This window comes from Rhineura floridana, chromosome 4 (assembly GCF_030035675.1).
Source record: "Rhineura floridana isolate rRhiFlo1 chromosome 4, rRhiFlo1.hap2, whole genome shotgun sequence".
In the NCBI taxonomy this organism is placed as follows: domain Eukaryota; kingdom Metazoa; phylum Chordata; class Lepidosauria; order Squamata; family Rhineuridae; genus Rhineura; species Rhineura floridana.
The window spans coordinates 102,444,453-102,464,164 of NC_084483.1; the positions used below are offsets into that span (position 1 = coordinate 102,444,453).

Consider the following 19,712-nt stretch of genomic DNA (forward strand, 5'->3'; position numbering starts at 1 on the left):
AGTTAGAAATTGTCAAGAAAAATGGAACACATCAACATTACAATACTTGGCGTGAGTGAATTAAAATGGACAGGAATGGGACATTTTTAATCAGGCAACTACAAAATATTTTATGCAGGAAATGAGAAATCAAGAAGAAATGGGGTTTTTTATAGTGAGAAGTGATGTAACAAGAGCAATTAGGAGCTACAACGCAAGGTCTGAGCAAGTTATATCAATGAGATTAAATGGGAAACCTATTAACATAACCATCATCCAAGTCTATGCTCCAACGGCAAACACAAAAGAATTAGAATAACAGAGATTTTTCGCAGAAGTACAGGAGGAAATTGATCATACACCAAAACAAGATGTGCTCATAATCATGGAGAACTGGAATGCAAAAGTAGGGAACAGAGAAGAACTAGGAATTGTGGGGAAATGGGGCTTAGGAGACAGAAATGAAGCAGGAGAAAGACTTACTGAATTCTGTGAAGCCAATTCTTGCAAACACATTTTTTGAGCAACTGAAAAGACGACTGTACACGTGGACATCACCAGATGGTCAATATAGGAATCAAATTGATTATATAATTGGTAACAGAAGATGGAGAAGCTCCATACTTTCTGCAAAAACAAGACCAGGAGCAGACGGTGGGACAGATCATGAACTGGTCGTATCAAAGGCACAGTCATTAACCAAAATGGAGACAATAGTCAAGAAATCAGAAGAAGGCTAGGACTGGGGAGGGCAGCTATGAAAGAACTACAAAAGGTCCTCAAATGCAAAGATGAATCACTGAACACTAAAGTCAGGATCATTCAGACCATGGTATTCCTGGTCTCTATGTATGGATGTGAAAGCTGGACAGTGAAAAAAGCGGATAAGAGAAAAATCAACGCATTTGAAATGTGGTATTGGAGGAGAGCTTTGCGCATACCATGGGGTGCGAAAAAGACAAATAATTGGGTGTTAGAACAAATTAAACTAGAACTAGCACTAGAAGCTAAAATGATGAAACTGAAGTTATCATACTTTGGACACATAATGAGAAGACATGATTCACTAGAAAAGACAATAATGCTGGGAAAAACAGAAGGGAAGAAAAAGAGGAAGGCCAAACAAGAGATGGATTGATTCCATAAAGGAAGCCCACAGAGCTGAACTTATAAGATCTGAACAGGGTGGCTCATGACAGATGCTCTTGGAGGTCACTGATTCATAGGGTCGCCATAAGTCATAATCGACTTGAAGGCACATAACAACAATGTAGGCATTTAATTTAGAGCAGTTTGATTTTGCTATCTACTTGAAAGGGCAGCTGCTGTTTTAGTTTGTTTTCATCTGCTGTACTACTTTATATGTATGAATGTTATGTATTATTACCATCATTATTAACCATTAGGCAAGTGTGAAGAAATATAGGCTACCCATCCTGGTGCAACTGGTCTTACAACTCTCTGTAGTAAAAATTGAATACTGTGGTAGAAAGAAAAGGGCATTTAACATATCCCTGTCCAAAACTATCTTTCTCTAAGAACTTGCTAACCCTGTCTAACTAGCAATTCCTCCCTCTCAGCATGTAAAAAAAGGCTTAAAAGATATTCCAGTTCACTGCTAGCTGCTTGAAATCTCAGTTGCTACATGTCCAGAAAGATATCTCTTCCATTAGCTAACTTTCTTCCTCCAGAGGGAACATCCTTTACAGAAACTGTAATTAGTTCCATATGAGGTTTTCTTCTTCTTTCCAGTGTCTTGTTAACTCCTTCCCTACTGATTTAGCTACTGGTTTTAGTATTGCTAATAGTCTGATTGTAAAATTATTTTCACTACAATTACTGTTTCAACCCGGATAACCTAACAATATACAGTAAATTCTCTTTAACAGAAATCAACATCACCATTCACAAATATATTATAATAAATGTTCCTTAACCATTTAGGCTAGACCAATGGTGTGACATAATTTTGTAACTGTGATGTCTTCAAGCTTGCTAAATGTGGCCAATGCATTTTCCTACACATTAATGAAGCCCAGGCCTGCTTTCAGCACCAAGACTCAGCCCACCCCTATAACAGTAAATTAATTAAAAAGCTGAGAGTGCCTCTGAGGTTAAATTTGCCTTCCACTGGGTAGCCAGATCCTATACTGCTCAGATGGCATAACGTACAGCAAGATTCAAAGAGGGCACCTCTCCAGAACAACAGATGTAGTGACTGAAAGGTTTGTTTCCATACATCAGAATACTTTGGCAAAGATTCAAATATGAAGAAAAGGGAGGCACAAAACAGGTGGGGACTGGCAACATGGAAAAGCACCAAGAAGGAAGAGGTACAGAGACAGTCCAGAGCTTAGGGGTCCCATCGTTTGAACACTTGTCAGCTAGCTCTCACAGATGTGTCCATTCAAACAGTAATGCACAAATACAATGATCTTATCTGAAGTCCAAGCCTTAGGTGACCCAATAATACTGAAGAAAATGTCTATACCCCTTAGATGGCTTGGACGATTAAGCCATGACTACAGTTGCAAGAAGCTGCCACTGCCTTGACTCCCTCTCCCTCTTGATAGTAGGGCAGGAAAGGTTTAGCCAGCTGCTCCCAATTATCCAAATACCCAGACAGAAAGGGAAAAGATGGTGGCTGCCATTCCTTATAGACTCCTCCATTGCTTGGTTGTCCACTTGAGTGAATACAAGAAGCCAGTGGGATGGGGGGGGGTCTACTGGGATTAATAGGAAGACTGGGAGAGTAACAGTAATTGGAGCCAGAGCTAATGACAGGCAGAGCCAAATAATGGTAGTTTTGTCCCCATCCTCCTCCCTGCTGAATTCTACAAGGGCAACAGTGAGTCTAAGGAGGAGGAAACTGAGGTACAGCGCCATCCCCAAACTGGTTGCAAGTTGGAAGGCAGGCTGACAGGAGACCAGGCTTGGTGGGGCAGGGCTCCATTCACCTTCCTAGACCAGACTTCACTGGAAGAAGCCAAAGAAATGAATAAGCCAGTACCCCACTCGTTTGGCTTCCCCCCAGGTTGGCAAATCAGGCTCAAAATGTGTGCGAGAGCAGGAAACAGTAGCTCCTCCTCCTCACAAACTGCCTGCCGCTCTGCTGCCCACTTGGGCGAGCCAACAGAGAAGACTGGAAGGGGTTATCACTTTACTCACTTGCCCGCAGGACCCTGTTGCATTCAGGTCCTGCTTGTGGGCTTTCCGTGATCACCTGGTTGGCTGCTGTGAGAGCATATGGGCCTTTGCCCTGATCCAGCAGGGCTGGCTCTACTTGGTCGCCCGAGCTTCCCTCGTGGTGGTGCGCCATGGAGGAATGGAACCCTCGTGCCCAATCCAAGCCGCTTCCTCTTGACAACGGGGGGGGGGATAATGCAAAGGACCTGAACGAGATTTAAAACCAGATCCCACACACATTTATTGGAAAACAAGTCTGACTGAGTGCAACGAAGCTCGCTTTCATGAAATATTCAGCATAGCGTTGCAGCCTAGAATTCCGTGTTCGACCCAACCATGATCCGACATTTGCTCTTTGCGGCTGCATTGCATGCCGGGACTCGTAGTTTCCCACCGCGTCTATCAGAGCAGGGGGTGTCTCTCGTTCCCCTCCCTCTCCAAACTGTGTTCGAATGTTCGCCGGAAGTTTTCTTTGACCCCTCCGCCTTCCCGTAGTTGCCCGTCTCCCACTTCAGTGAAGGCGTCAGCGGGGCTATGGTTCCGCAGCTGCTGCAACTCCGGGTTCTCCGTTCCGCCCGGTTCGTCGTAAGTGCTGCTGCGTCACCTCGTACCCGGGTCCCCAATTTCCCGTGGGCGCCCTCTGCAGTGAGGAGGGTACCACGCGGCTCCAGCACCATCATGGCAGTTGGAGAGTGCTCGCCTCCTCCCAGGGCGGAATCCCAGAGACTGGAGACGGAGGCTGGAGGAAAATCTGGAGAAAACGGACAACCTCTCCCTACAACCAGCCACTTATTGCAACAAACCGGTGAGGAGGAGGAGACAGGGGCGTCACTACAGGGGTGCGAAGGTTGCGGCCCGCACCCGGGTGTCACCACGAGGGGGGTGACACCCAGAGCCGCCCCGCCCCGCGCCTTTGCCTGGCAAGGCTGCTCCAACTCCTCCTTGGAGGCGGGCGAGACCATGAGCAGCGTCGGCGGAGCGAGGGAGGCGCGCCGGCGTTCCCAGGCCTTCTCCGGCAGGGTGCTCCTCCGGCGCGCACCCTCCCAGGGACATGGACGGGGGTGGCTGGTTTTGAGCGCGCAACTGCGCGCACACGCAAGCCCAGCCACCTCGTCCATGCCCCTGGGAGGGCGCGCGCCGGAGGTCCGCACCCCCCCCCCCCGCACTCCCGCTAGTGACGCCGCTGGGACGAGGAGGAGAAAGGAAAGCACTAATGTCCCACTCGTCCGGAATAATAGGGGAGAAGGGTTTAATAGGCCCTCCCCCTTTCCACCAGCCTTTTTTTTTTCTTCTGACGGTGTGGGAAGAGAAGCGATCAATTTCAGCTCAGTTTTGTTAGTATCCCTCTCCAAAAAAGGGGGGGAAAGTTACTTGGAAATCTCGCTCAAGGTAGCTCCGGACGTATATTCTAGCCTTTAGGGTCTGGTGTGTCCCAGCGTGTGACATTCCCAATCACGTGTACAAATACAAGCCAGACGGTTCTGTTTTGGACAAACCCTTTTACACATATGCGTGCTGAGCCATAATTTGCTCGGATCTTAAGAGAGACCGTCGAAACAGTTTGTTGTTATGTGCCTCCAAGTCGACAACGACTTATGGTGACCTTATGACTCAGTGACCTCTAAGAGCATCTGTCATGAACCACCCTGTTCAGATCTTGTAAGTTCAGGTCTGTGGCTTCCTTTATGGAATCAATCCATCTCTTGTTTGGCCTTCCTCTTTTTCTACTCCCTGCTGTTTTTCCAAGCATTGTTATCTTTTCTAATGAATCATGTCTTCTCATTATGTGTCCAAAGTATGATAACTTCAGTTTCATCATTTTAGCTTCTAGAGGTAGTTCTGGTTTGATTTGTTCTAACACCCTATTACTGGTCTTTTTTGCAGTCCATGGAATATGCAAAGCTCTTCTCCAACACCACATTTCAAATGCGTTGATTTTTCTCTTATCCGCTTTTTTCACTGTCCAACTGTCACATCCATACATAGAGATCGGAAATACCATGGTCCGAATGATCCTGACTTTAGTGTTCAGTGATACATCTTTACATTTCAGGACCTTTTCTAGTTCTCTCACAGCTGCCCTTCCCAGTCCTAGCCTTCTTCTGATTTCTTGACTATTGTGTCCATTTTGGTTAATGATTGTGCCAAGATATTGATAATCCTTGACAAGTTCAATGTCCTCATTGTCAACTCTAAAGTAACATAAATCTTCTGTTGTCATTACTTTAGTCTTTTTGACGTTCAGCTGTAGTCCTGCTTTTGTGCTTTCCTCTTTATCTTTCATCAGCATTCGTTTCAAATCATTACTGGTTTCTGCTAGTAGTATGGTATCGTCTGCATATCTTAAATTATTGATATTTCTCCCTCCAATTTTCACACCTCCTTCTTCTTGGTCCAATTCTGCTTTCCGTATGATGTGTTCTGCGTATAGATTAAATAAATAGGGTGATAAAATACACCCCTGTCTTACACCCTTTCCGATGGGGAACAAATCGGTTTCTCCATATTCTGTCCTTACAGTAGCCTCTTGTGCAGAGTATAGGTTGCGCATCAGGACAATCAGATGCTGTGGCACCCCCATTTCTTTTAAAGCATTCCATAGTTTTTCATGATCTACACAGTCAAAGGCTTTGCTGTAATCTATAAAGCACAGGGTGATTTTCTTCTGAAATTCCTTGGTCCGTTCCATTATCCAACGTATGTTTGCAATATGATCTCTGGTACCTCTTCCCTTTCTAAATCCAGCTTGGACATCTGGCATTTCTTGTTCCATATATGGTAAGAGCCTTTGTTGTAGAATCTTGAGCATTACTTTACTTGCATGGGATATTAAGGCAATAGTTCGATAATTACTACATTCCCTGGGATCCCCTTTCTTTGGAATTGGGATGTATATGGAACGCTTCCAGTCTGTGGGCCATTGTTTAGTTTTCCATATTTCTTGACAGATTTTTGTCAAAATTTGGACTGATTCAGTCTCAGTAGCTTGTAGCAACTCTATTGGTATGCCGTCTATTCCTGGTGATTTGTTTCTTCCAAGAATTTTAAGAGCAGCTTTCACCTCACATTCTAAAATTTCTGGTTCTTCATCATATGGTTCCTCCGTGAATGAATCTGTCATCCTTGCCTCTTTTTTATAGAGTTCTTCAGTGTATTGCTTCCATCTTCCTTTTATTTCATCTCGGTCAGTCAGTGTGTTCCCCTGTTGATTATTCAACATCCCTACTCTTGGTTTAAATTTCCCTTTCATTTCTCTAATCTTTTGGAAGAGGGCTCTTGTTCTACCCTTTTTGTTGTCCTCTTCTATTTCTATACAGTAACTATTGTAATAGTTCTCTTTGTCCCTACCTATTAGTCGCTGTATTGTTGCATTTAGGGTTCTGACCATGTTTCTATCTCCTTTTGCTTTTGCTTTCCTTCTCTCTTTAACCATTTTAAGAGTTTCTTCAGTCATCCATTGGGGTCTTTCTCTCTTTTTAACTAGAGGTATTGTCTTTTTGCATTCTTCTCTGATAAAGTCTCTGACTTCATTCCATAGTTCTTCTGGTTCTCTGTCAACTAAGTTTAAAGCCTCAAACCGGTTCCTTATTTGATCTTTATATGCTTCTGGAATGTTATTTAAATTGTATTTTGGCGTTATGATTGCTTTGTTCGTCTTCTTTAGCTTTACTCTGATTTTCGATACAACCAGTTCATGATCTGTACCGCAGTCTGCTCCTGGTCTTGTTTTTGCAGAAAGTATGGAACTTCACCTTCTGCTACCAATTATATAATCAATTTGATTCCTATATTGACCATTTGGTGATGTCCACGTGTATAGTCGTCTTTTTGGTTGTTCAAAAAATGTGTTCGCAAGAAACAAATTATTGGCTTCACAGAATTCTCTAAGTCTTTATCCTGCTTCATTTCTGTCTCCTAGGCCCCATTTCTCCATAATTCCTAATTCTTCTCTGTTCCCTGCTTTTGCATTCCAATCCCCCATGATTATCAGCACATCTTGTTTTGGTGTGTGATCAATTTCTTCCTGTACTTCTGCGTAAAATCTCACTAATTCCTCTTCTTCTGCATTTGCCGTTGGAGCATTAGACTTGGATGATGGTTATGTTGATAGGTTTCCCATTTAATCTCATTGATATAACTTGCTCAGACCTTGCGTTGTAGCTCCTAATTGCTCTTGCTACATCACTTCTCACTATTAAAGCAACCCCATTTCTTCTTGTTTTCTCATTTCCTGAATAAAATATTTTGTAGTTGCCTGATTGGAAATGTCCCATTCCTGTCCATTTTAGTTCGCTCACACCAAGTATTGTAATGTTGATGCGTTCCATTTCTTGCTTGACAATGTCTAACTTTCCCTGGTTCGTGCTTCTTACATTCCATGTTCCTATTGTGTGCGTCGTACAACTCCGGACTCTCCTTTTGCATCTGTGCACATCAGCCTCTGGGCTTCCTTTCGGCTTTGACCCAGCTGCGTCATTAGTCACAGCGCTACTCGTACTTGTCCTTTGTTCTTCCCCAGTAGCTCGGTGAGTGCCTTCTGACCTGGGGGTCTCATCTTCCAGCACTATCTCATGTTACATTTTGGATACTCTGTTCATAGGGTTTTTGTGGTAAGAGATATTCAGAGGTGGTTTACCATTGCCTTCCTCTGAGTTTGGATGCATCTTAGTCTGGTGTTTCAGCTTTGACCATTCCGCCTTGGGTGCCCCTACTAGGAGTCTAGCCTCTTGGTCTAGACTCCTGACGGCATTGCTCTCAGCTTCTTCAACACACTCAAACCCCCTCACCGCGTTAAGGTGTGCATCCAAAGAGGACGGTCGAAACAGTAGATAAAAATTACTGCTGGGAATAAACAAGTTATTCCAATTAAGCAGTTTATACTCTATGATAGTAAAAAGAAGTAGTATTAGCAAACGCTTGTTTGGTAGCGGTTAGGTTCATTTCAGAACTTTGATATGACACAGTTCCTGTCCAGTGGATTTAAAATCAACATTAGATGGGCAAGATAGTACGGATTTTACTTACTAACCCACCTGATTTCCCCCATGATGGAATTCAAGATAGGTACCTTATGGAGAATTCCAGGCCAGTCTTGCATCCAGAGGCAAACCATGCACAGACCTGTTTAGCTTCAGCAAGGTGGCTTAATCATATGCCTGCAGACTACACACTGGGAGCTGGAAGTTACCACAAGGAGTGGGAATTGAGATGGGAGTATTAAATAACAGTGAAGGGGCAGAGTGGACATGCCAGAAGGAACATTAACATGCTGTCCTTGTAGGTTGTATGGTTGTTCAGTGCTCTTCAACATAACAGCTGGTAGGAAAGAAGACCTTAAAAATCAATTTGTTATGCACAATCAGCATAGGAGAATGAGAATGAGCAAATGCCATTTCAAGCTACTGTGTTTTATTTGCTATTAAGAATAGTATTTTAACTGGTCACCTAATTAATGGTGATTAGTTTTTACAAGTACTGTTACTACAGTAGTGTAGCTCGTTTCTCTTTCTATGTCCTTATGGTTGGCTTGAAATTATTTTCTCTCCATCATTGTATCCTTACAATAACCCTGTGAGGGAAATTTGGCTGAAAGTGACTTGCCTGGTGCTACCCAGGGAGTGTAAAGGCTTTAAGTCCAGCACTTTTCTGCTATACCACACTGCCTGAAACTGAAATCACTGCCTTCTCTTTCTAGATTGAATTAAGGTCACACGGTTTTTTTCTTCCTAGGGAACCTACATTCTCAGTGAAACTCTAGGCCATGAATTATTGGGGGGAGGGTTTTCTGCCTTTTGTGTTGCAATTAGAGCTATGAAGACAACATTATTAGCATTTGGTCTGCTTTTACAGCTGCCAGTAATTCATAAGTTACAAACTGCCTCAGTACCTAAATACATAAAATTTGACTGAGAAAAGCAGGCTCCTTAAACAGAGTGCATTCATATCTATTATTCCAACAGCAGTTGTTTATTGAAGCAGGAAAGGAGTTCACATTGGTAGGTGTAGTAGAAGAAATGCTTTACTAGAGTAGATTGAAATGAATAGGAGTAGTTTACTCTCCGCTGCATTGGCAGCACAAACTTTCAGAAAAGAAACATTGCTGAAGAAACAGCTGAAGTAAACTACTATTGTGGTGCAAAGGTAACTATGGATGCAGGCTTTCTAGTTCCAGCAGATGCCATTTGATGTGCTAAATTACATAGGATTGCCAAGCCTCCTGTATAAGTGGGTAGTAAACATAGTTAAGGATTAATCTTTTCTTCAGTGTAAAATATGTAAGAAGAATAGTTGATGCCTAGAATTCTATGAAATCACATACCTACTGTCACCCAGAAATCTCATATGTTATAAATGGGAAATTTAGCACTTGGGTCATATCTTGCCTGCTGTATCTTAATGGCGAGATAGATATAGCCTACAATTTCCATAGAGCCCAGCTATATTTAGCTATAAATCTATATATTTAATTTAAGGATGAATTACAGGTATATGTTTGGGAAGCAGTTAGGGATACAGCCCAATTTAAGGCATGTTGTTTACCCAGAAATAAGTCTGCTGTGTTGAATGTGACTTTGTCCCAGTTAAGTGTGCCTTGAATTGCAGCCTTGATCTTAATGTCCTGGAGTCATAATTGGTCTTTTGGTATCTTTTCTAAGTCCAGTTCAAATTATAATCAGCAAATAATGATAATAGACAACCATAAATTATGTGTTGAACTTACTGTTTCTGATCTCCAAAGAACTACGCATGCAATTTGTTAACCTGCAGCAAGCCCAACACTGACTCACTTGTTTATCTCATCCTCTGGATAATTTCCCTTGAGGTAATCTCAGCTTCACTTGTTACTACTACAAACCATTATGTTCAACACTTGTCTGATTCTTTGGATGCTGATTGTTTAAAGAGTTCACGCTAAATTTATTTTGATTCTGCTGCAAGAAGGGCACTTTTTCTTTTTCTCTCTATCAGGAAAAAGAGTGTATTTTATCCAAAGTTTACAATTAAACTTTTACAGTTTATCGTGGGATACAATATTGTCACAACTGACAATGAAATCATCCATACCACAGTCACATGTCATAATTGCCTTTTGCTCCTGGCCAAAGACAATGTCATGTATTTATTACATGATGGCAAACCTGGGCTTGTCATTGAGTAATGCATATAACAGGAAACTGCGGCCAGTCATAGCTTCTTAATTAATATACCTTTACGATGCATGTATGCAAGCATGTTTGACACTTTTACAATTTAAAGGTTTATGTGTCGTTAAAACATCTTAGGTGTGTACCTCAAATATGTTCTTTGTCAAGCGGTTATGCCTGAATGCAAAAAAGGCAGCATAGTTATTTTTCTGTACGTGTGGGAGAAATAAGCCGTGCCTGAGAGTTTCCTATAGATACAAATTCTGATACAGATACCCTTCATGTCTAAGACTGGAGGCAGATAGGAATTCTGGGTAGACATTCACACTAGACCTTGTTGTGTGCAGAAACAGTTTTGCATGGTAGTCCTTCCCCCTCTCCCCACAATCCCATGAGGCTTGTGTACAGAGAATGGTTCTGAAGGTGCACTGTCCCTAACGCATGGAGGACAGGATCTCTGGACCACGTAGCCAGGATTTAGCACCTCACATTTATACGATGGAAAATCTGTGTTTGTTACTCAGGGTGCACACAACAGGAAGCTGTAGAAACCACCCACCTAAATGCCATATTTCTTTTAAATCAGTCAGCAGGTAACAGCCACAACAGTTCCTGCACAGCCTCCAGAATCAGATAACTGCCTTGTTATCCTTCCCTTGGTGCTTTAAGATGAAGCCAATTAGTACATAATCAGGTATCGTCTCCCCTAGCACTAGGGATAAGGTATCCAAGAGACTATACAGGGTACTAATAGTCTGGGGTGTTTGTTTTTTTACACTATCAAGCCAGTGGTTTCTTTGCCTGCTACAAGAACGTAATGTGCATGTCTGTGATCAAATTCCCTCCTTGGATTAGATTTGGGATACCTGAATTTGACAGTAAAGATGTGAAAACTAACTGTTCTGTAGTAATGAGGTATTTTCTGTTATGCTGAATTTCTGGTGTCACACTTCTTCCAGTACGCAAGTATAATTGTGTTATACTATACTTGTGTACTGGAAGAAATTGTAGTATTCTCTCCTGAGGTTGCTACTGTCACTTTAAAATCGCAAAAAGATACAGAAGGAAAGTTGTGTGTGCGTGTGCACGCACACACACACTAGAAGTGTGACACCAGAAATTCAGCATATCAGAAAATACCTTATTACTATACTATCATTTCTCTGGATTAACATATGGATAAAAATTAAATGTAATTTAATGACACACACTTGTATGTGCATTTTCCTTGCAGTAAGTTCTGTTGAACACAGTAGAATTTACTTCTGAGTAACTATGTATATGACTATATAGCATGTCTCTAGTAAATGTGCTTGGGATTACAGCCAGTAAAAAATATTCTCATATATATCATTAGTAAACACAACCCTTTGGTTCTTCTTCTGCCCTATTACCAATACAGGATGTGAAATGCTGGGAACTGGTCTGATTAAAATTGAACATTACTGAGGAGAACAGTAAGGCTGATATGTATAGCCTACTAAGGAAAACAAGAGAGATGCAGATACTTTTGCAGCTGCCTATTTTCCAGATTAAAAACAAGATTAGCCCTTTTTGTTAAATTTGTTCAATGATTTTTAAATTATTTGTTTTAAAGATTTGTATCATGACCTGCAACACACGTTTCCAGGGTAGCTAAAAATAAACAATAAAATATCAATAAAAATGAAACCAAATATGAACAACAATAGTACAAAAGTGAAAACAGTAATTATACAGCCACGAGAGTGGCTGTATATACTATAGTCAGCGGGGATTTTTCACATTCCGCAATGTTAAATGGAAGATATCCCCCCATGCCATTCTGAGGCTTCCCATAAGCTCATTTCAAAACAAAACCTTACAAAACTTATAGTTCTGAACTCAGAAACGCTTGCTTAACAACCCTCTAAATTTTCATGGCGATACACAAAAGAGTCAGAGAGAATCGAGAGTTCAAAGTCTAAAAAGAGAGAGAAAAACCTCAGAGCCCTTTTGGACTATTTTCTGCCAGAGTTCTCATAATCTGTTGAAATTCATTAAAAATTAGCCATGTTCACAGAGTACCTGTAATCCTAATACTGACCTTGCCCCATACTCTGACCTTCATCTACTGCAGTTTAAAAGTTGAACAAATGCCTGGTTGATTTTTAATTAATTTAAGAAATTTTGGCTGGAAGCCTATTATAACTCGGAGCATGCTCAGTAAGAACCAACTGTCAGTGTTCTAAAAGCCTCACAGCTGCTGAGCTTAGCTAATCAGGGGGTCAAACCCACACCAGACTATGATCTCATGTGAGACAGTCATGGCTTCCCTCAAAGAATCCTGGGAAGTGTAGTTTGTGAAGGGTGCTAAGAGACTCCTATTCCCCTGAGAGAATGGTTTAACAGTCAGCCACTCTGATTGAAGGTCTGTGAGGGGAACAGGGTGTCTCCTAGCAACTCTCAGCACCCTTCACTAACTACACTTCCCAGGATTCTTTGAGAGAAGCCATGATAAATTCTTTTACATTGTTTTTAAAAGATCTGTTTTTAAATTTGTATATTTCTTTTTATTGTTTTTAGTTATTGTAAACCGCCCAGAGAGCTTCGTCTATGGGGCGGCATATAAATACACTACATAAATAGATAAATAAATAATGATTGTCCAAAGTGTAATAGAGGCCTGGTGTGGATGTGGCCAGGGACAGCTTTGTTTTAAATTTGGGTGGGAGGTAGGGTGGCCAGGTTCAGGGCCTGAGACTGATCCTGTATCTTTAGGAGAAGAGAAAGTCAGCCAAGTGCCGGTGTTCTTGCAACATTGTAATGGGAAAAACCACAAGGTAGAATTGTCCCTTCCCCCTACCCAACTGTGAAAGATACAGAAGACATCTTGGTTGCCAGGCCCAGCCTGGTCAGTTTTACCTATCCTAATCATGATTGCATAGGAGTATATCCGATTCAACTCAATAATCATACAAATGATCAGACCTGCCTTTCCCCTCCTTCCCCTTTCCTCTCCCTTTCTCCTCCCCTCTTCCTTCTTCTGCCTTCCCTGCCCACTCCAGCCCTCCGTCCCTCCACCCCAGTCAGTTTTACCTATCCTAAGCATGATTGCACAAGAGTAAATCCCACTGAACTCAATAAACATGCAAACGACCACATCTGTCCTTCTTCTCCCCTCCCCCCGCCTGCTCCCATCCCAGTCCTCCCTCTGCCTTTCCGCCCCTCCCTCCTCCCTTCCCCATCCCCTGTGGTCAGTTTCACCTATCCTAAGCATGATTGCCTGGTGTTTGTGTGTAAATCCCACTTAACTCAATAAGCATGCAAATGATCAATCCATTCTCAGCAAACTTGCACAGGATCCAATTTCTTACCTCCCGGATTAAAAAGCAGGGAAATTCACTAATAGGCAAAAAACCTTGCGGTTTAAGAATGTACCTATAGCCCACAGATATTTCTACCAAACTTTAAAAAGCAGGGAAATTGCACAGCTATAGTGAATGCACCAGGGGAGCAGGAGACCTGAACTCCTCTCTGAGATATTGCACTGCCCTACAAAGTTGTCAAATTGCAAACACAATTTGGGTTGGTCTTTCACAGTCCAATTCACTTGCTGTGTAGCTTGGAAGAATTTGGTAACATGTGCCTCTGAGCATATGGTGAGTGGTGGCAACACCTGTAATCAGCCCAAATAATAGAAAGAAGATATGTGCTGTGCTGATCTTGTTTTAGCCGGGAGGAAGCAACATTATTAAGACAGTTGATATAGTTCAGATGGTCACTTTAAATATGTCTGATTTACTTTGCAATTTCAGTGAAGTTTTCTATAGGAAATCATTTTCTTTTGATTTTGTTTCTATGAATATGTGAAGTACAGCAACACTTTGCAAAATTTATACTAAAAAAACTCCAGACATAATTGTGGAATAATGGCACTGACTTCTGCAAAATAATCTCCAGTGGACCTCAGGAGTGTCTCAATTTGCACAAGATAAAACAGTGGGAGGTGAAATATATTCTACAAAAATTCTAGGTGTGCTCTATGTTTTTAATTGATCGTGAACACCTTGCCTTAAATAAAGTGGTTTAAACATAGCAGGCTGAAAACATGTATCCTGTTTTTTCCAACAACTAGAGTCATTGCTAAAGTAGCAGCGTATTGTAATCAGTCTGATTTTACATCAAACTGCTGTTTCAGGGCCAACTGTTAATGCACCCAAAATAGAAATAGACCATAGTCTCCAGTTTGAAACAAAAAAGGCTATCTTCACCATCATATGACATTGACCAATAAAAAGGCTTTGAAATTAATAAAAATAAATTTGACACAGATTTCTAGGATGAATAATGAGGGAAATAAAATTTTCTAGGTTAGATTCTCTGTAGAAACATTAGTAGCACAGGAAAGAAGCAAAGTAAGAAGAACACCAACAAACATACAAAAATATAATTCTCCATCTTTGGAGATGGCAGGTGTTGCCACCACTCACCATATGCTCAGAGGCACATGTTACCAAATTCTTCCAAGCTACACAGCAAGAGGATTGGACTGTGAAAGACCAACCCAAATTGTGTTTGCATTTTGACAACTTTGTAGGGCAGTGCAATATCTCAGAGAGGAGTTCAGGTCTCCTGCTCCCCTGGTGCATTCACTATAGCTGCCCAATTTCCCTGCTTTTTAAAGTTTGGTAGAAATATCTGTGGGCTATAGGTACATTCTTAAACCGCAAGGTTTTTTGCCTATTAGTGAATAAAATATATCATCCATTTAAAAGCTCAAGAGAATAAAATTGTCTTTACCAGATAACTTAATGCTAATGGAGTAGGCACAAGAAGTTGAGTATCTCTGGGAAGAGTATTCTACAAGCAAGGTGCCACCACTGAAAAGACCTGTTTCTGGTTTTTACGTACCAGCCTCACACTTGAAGGCAGGGTTACCTGATGGAAGGCCTCTGATTAGGAAGGCCTCTGATTATAATTTTGGGAGCAGGCAGGTTCATATGGGTTGAGGCAGTCAACCTGTTCTCAAGGCAAATAGGGCTTTATGAGTCAAAAACAGCATGTTAAATTGTAACAAGAAACAAATTGGAAGTAGTGACTGATTTTAACATTCTGGTGTGAGATTTGTTACAACTGGCCTGTATCAATCAATCTGAGCCCATCTGAAGTTTCTGTATACTCCTCAGGATCAGCTCCAGTTATCTTGAACAATTGTCAGAATGAAAAACCAATACCTTTATATTGTTTGTCTAACAAGGGAACAGTTCTCACAACCCTCCTGAAATTTAGCTACTGAATAAAACATCTTGTTGTATATATGCAAAAAAAACCCACAACCCAAATCCTAGAGTTATTTTTATTAATAAGACTGTTTCATTTACAATCAGTGTGCTGAAATGCTTCATCACTGTGCAAGCCTTGTTAAAAACCTTAGGAGGGTTTATGCCTTGGAATCTTTCAATACTAGCTTTCTTCCTAACATTACAGTTTAGAAATTACTCCAGGATGGGCAGGGAGAAAAAATTATATTTTATCTACAATTATGGTAGTAACGTAGGTCATAAATAAGTTGATTCTGTATATAGTTGAAGACTTCCCACCCTGAGTATACCCTCAAATCACTAAAATTCTGTTTATTAGTCAGTCAGATACAATGCAGTAGTGAGGGATACTCTGGTACAGAAGTTTGAAATCAGACCAAATTTTAATTAATCTCAACTACAGAGATTCTTGCAGAGCAGCTAGATGAGCCTGTTGTTCAAATGGAGAATCAAGACATACAAATACATTTAGGGGTTGTTAAATAAAACATTGAATACTAAAAATAAAACTTAAACTTGCAGTTTGGAGGAACAAGCAATTGCTTTGTGAGAGCCTCTGGTGTTATACTTGAAAAATAGTCTTGCAGTGAGCTGTGAGTCTGGAACTGAGTTTTATTGGCGATTTCATCAGCTGTGAAATCTAAAACTCAGTTCATTGTTTCATATGTATTCCAGATGGGAGGCAAATTGTGGAACAGAAGAAAAAGCAAAGAAAAAAACAAAAAGAAGAATCCCACTGTCTTGATTCCATAGATTGCTTGATGCTGGAAATGCCATTTACTGAAGCAGATATTGAGGATGAATTTTGCAGTAAGTGTACATATTAATACAAAGCTCCAAAGTTCCTTTAAGGTTAAGTTTCCATGTTGAAGTAAACAAGCAAGTTCCACTTTGGCCAAATTTCTTTGTATTTTGTACTCTGACCTTAGCAATTACAAATGCAACTATTGTGGTCATTGAATGTTGATGCCACCTCTCCCCAAAGTCCCAAATGTTTCCATCCTCTAACCACAAATATGTACTCTGATCCCAAGTTAATCATACAAAATATTCTGAAAATTACAGATCCTCTACTTATTAGTGCTTGTATTTTAAGGAAAAACAGAAAAAATGTGCAATTGCAGTAATGAGAAATACAGTTAAAACTAATGAGGAAATGATGGCAGGATTGTTTGAATTGCAGATTTGAAACAACTAATTAAAGGGATGATTGTGACAGGAGGTACCAGAACAAGACTTAATTAAAGCTGCCAGTTGAAGGAAGAAGCCTCAGTAGTGTTTTGGAAATGCACACTAGATAGGGTAGTGCTGCAGTTTCATCTTCAGTAAAAAAAATTTTTTAAAATGCGCGAAATCAGATCTGGGGAAAAAAACCACATGAATACAGCACACAAAACACTGGGATGTAATGGTCTCGAAACAACATCCTCTGGATTCTTCGTAAAAACTTGTGAATGAACAATTTTTGAGAAAACTGCTAATAGAGGAGCAATTTTTGATGATCTAGGACAGAGGCTCTCAAACATTATACCCCCAGGTCCACTTGAGACATGAAAAAGCTACAGAGGCCCACCAGTCACAGAATTATGATGCAGGAGCAGGTGGCAAGTCATAAAATGGTGACAGGTGGAAGCGGCGTTTGGAATAATCATCTGGCAACTACTGGCATAATTTTCCACTAATTTCTAATCCATGTTTGGTAATTTCTAAATTCTTTGCCTTAAATAGCGGAACGAGCTGACCCAGAGGCTGTAGGCGAAGAAGGCTTTTTCTTTTAATTTTTTTCTCCCACTCTCCGCATGCCTTTCAAATAATTTTTACTAATCTCCTGTAAATTCTTCTGCCATTCTCCTTTCACACTCAAGTTGTAACTCATTTTCATTTCCCCACCTCCAAACTGCTAGTTTCTTTCATCCTTTCTCCCTGGTCTTTTTATATTCATTTCTTCCTCTTATAACAGCTTTCCTCTCTTATCCTTTCTTCTGTTTTGAGTATATAATAATAATAATAATAATAATTATTATTATTATTAGTCATCGTCGTCATAGTAAATACCTTCTATTCCTAATTCTCTTTAACATCTCTCCCCCCCTCAAATTTCTGTTTCCTGATCACCTTTACTGCAAGGAGTTACTGTTGCTGGCATTGATCCAACGAAAAGGTTGTGGCACAGTTAGGGGGCGGATCAGGCAAGTGAAGAGGCACTGGAGTTCTCCTTTGTTTTCAATGGACAGCACTCACTTTCTCACATTTAAAAATAGTTCCAAGTGTGAACCAAGAAATTCCCTATCCAAACAGTCACTCTAGTTTTTTAAGTATCTGAGTGTCTCTTCCTCTTTTTCTAGCCATTCCATTCCCCTTCCCATCTGATTTTCAGCTTTTTGCCCTCTCAGCAATCAGACAATATTCCCTGGCCACTGAGCATGGGCTATTTGGGGAGGGGTTCCCCATGAGGGTTTTTTCTATAGAATTTTTGTATGTCACCAAACCCCTGGATAACATGAGTCTGCTGATGCATCCGTCTTTGGCATAGTTATTGCCATTTTGGCTAAATAGTCTGTTTTATTTTTATTTATTTATTATTCCCCTATGACTGCTGTCCATAGAAATCAATGGAGAAATCCAAGATTTTAACGTATTGGGATTGGATGCGAGTGTATCTTCTGCACTTCAAAATCCTAAAATGGAGGGGAAAGAAAGATCCTGGGAGAGGGAATGGAATGAAATGGAGCCCTCAGTAGAAACACTTCAGACTACAGCAATCTCTGTTCTTCGAGTGCCGGTCCTTCAATAGCCAAAGTGGCACCACACACACATAAGAGGAAGGTGTCAGTAGAATCAGAGAAAACTTGAGGTTTGCTGAAGTGCAAATAAATCTTTAGGAAGCCCCTCCCCACAAAAAAAAGCCCAGTGAGGACTGAGCATGTTCAGTGGGCATGAAATGTTGCTTGATCCTTGCTGGAAAACTAGCAGAGGGTTCTGAATGGAATGGTGTCACTGAAATGACTGCAACACTTTGTGGCACGTCCCCCATGTACATCTTATATTTTAAAAAGTATATTGTCTGAGTTGCCTCTTAGTGTATTGTTTCCAAAATGTATGTATGTATTCTACTCGCATGTTCACAGTATAACTGGTTTCCCCCCCCTTTCTACCCAGATAAAAGCACTCCTAAACCAAATGTTAAAAAGAAGAGAAAGAGAACTGCTGGAAGGAAGAGTGAAGAAGACAATCTACTAAAGAAAAAAAAGGAAAACCAAGATAAACCAAATTATTTCATCTCCGTTCCAATTACAAATCCAAAGGTTGCCTTACTTTTTTAAAAGTATTTTTATCTTATGGTGGGCTAAATAACTTGTGAATAATAAAGTCAGAGCTTAGCCTTAAACACAAGCATTGGTTTTGTGCCTTGAACCAGAGGTTTTTGTGCCTGAAAATTTCCCTTGCTTTCCCAACAGGAAAGGTGAGGGGCAGAGGAAACCAGCTCTATTAGGATTTGAATCCTCAGTGTGCCTGGTTCCTGAAGGAGCTGTCCCTTCTTCACCACAGATCAGCAGAGGGAAGGCTTTTCCCTCCTTCTTCCGTGAGAAGGAAAACACTTTCAATTCCATTTGGTTAATTGCAGTACAATGAAATCCTCAGACCTTAAACTGTGATAATCTTAACCCATGGTTTGAAGAGGACTTGTTTCAAGCAAACCATACTAAAGATTAACCACAGTTTGTTGAGTTCACGTGAAACAACAAACTGTAGTTTATTCAAAACTAAAATGAAGGCTTCCAATCTCTTCCTTGCAGCCAGATGAGAGGAAGGTAGGGGGAGGGAGTGCACGAGCCTGATAATCACTGTGTCTCATTCCTGTCATGATAAACCATGGTTTTATCATGGCATCCAGACCAGCTCACTATGTTGTCGGCTTCTGCATTAATAATGAAAAGCTTCACTGCACATAGGGAACTTGTCTTGCACATCTCTGCATCAGAGGATAATGTGGATTTGGTTTCAGTTAAAATAATTTGCTGTAAGAATAGCTGTTTATTGATATTTATAGCTTTCATGCATGGGTTTCAGATAACAATTTATTTTTAGGTCTATGAGATTACTTTTAATTTGAGTGTAA

The 19,712-nt window shown here is 40.8% G+C and overlaps 1 protein-coding gene across 5 annotated transcripts in view; it reads left to right on the plus strand.

Moving 5' to 3' along the window:
- The first annotated feature begins 3,553 nt into the window (after positions 1 to 3,553).
- AKAP7 (A-kinase anchoring protein 7) overlaps positions 3,554 to 19,712 on the plus strand; it is a 135,406-nt gene continuing 119,247 nt past the window's right edge. For 2 of the 5 annotated variants that reach the window (XM_061623847.1, XM_061623850.1), the window contains exons 1-3: positions 3,558 to 3,970; positions 16,268 to 16,402; positions 18,752 to 18,897. In XM_061623847.1, coding sequence (XP_061479831.1) covers positions 3,700 to 3,970; positions 16,268 to 16,402; positions 18,752 to 18,897 — 552 coding nt within the window. In that variant the 5' untranslated portion in view covers positions 3,558 to 3,699. Of the gene's footprint in view, positions 3,971 to 16,267; positions 16,403 to 18,751; positions 18,898 to 19,712 lie in introns of all 5 variants that reach the window. The other 3 variants (XM_061623846.1, XM_061623848.1, XM_061623849.1) reach the window with 3 other exon arrangements.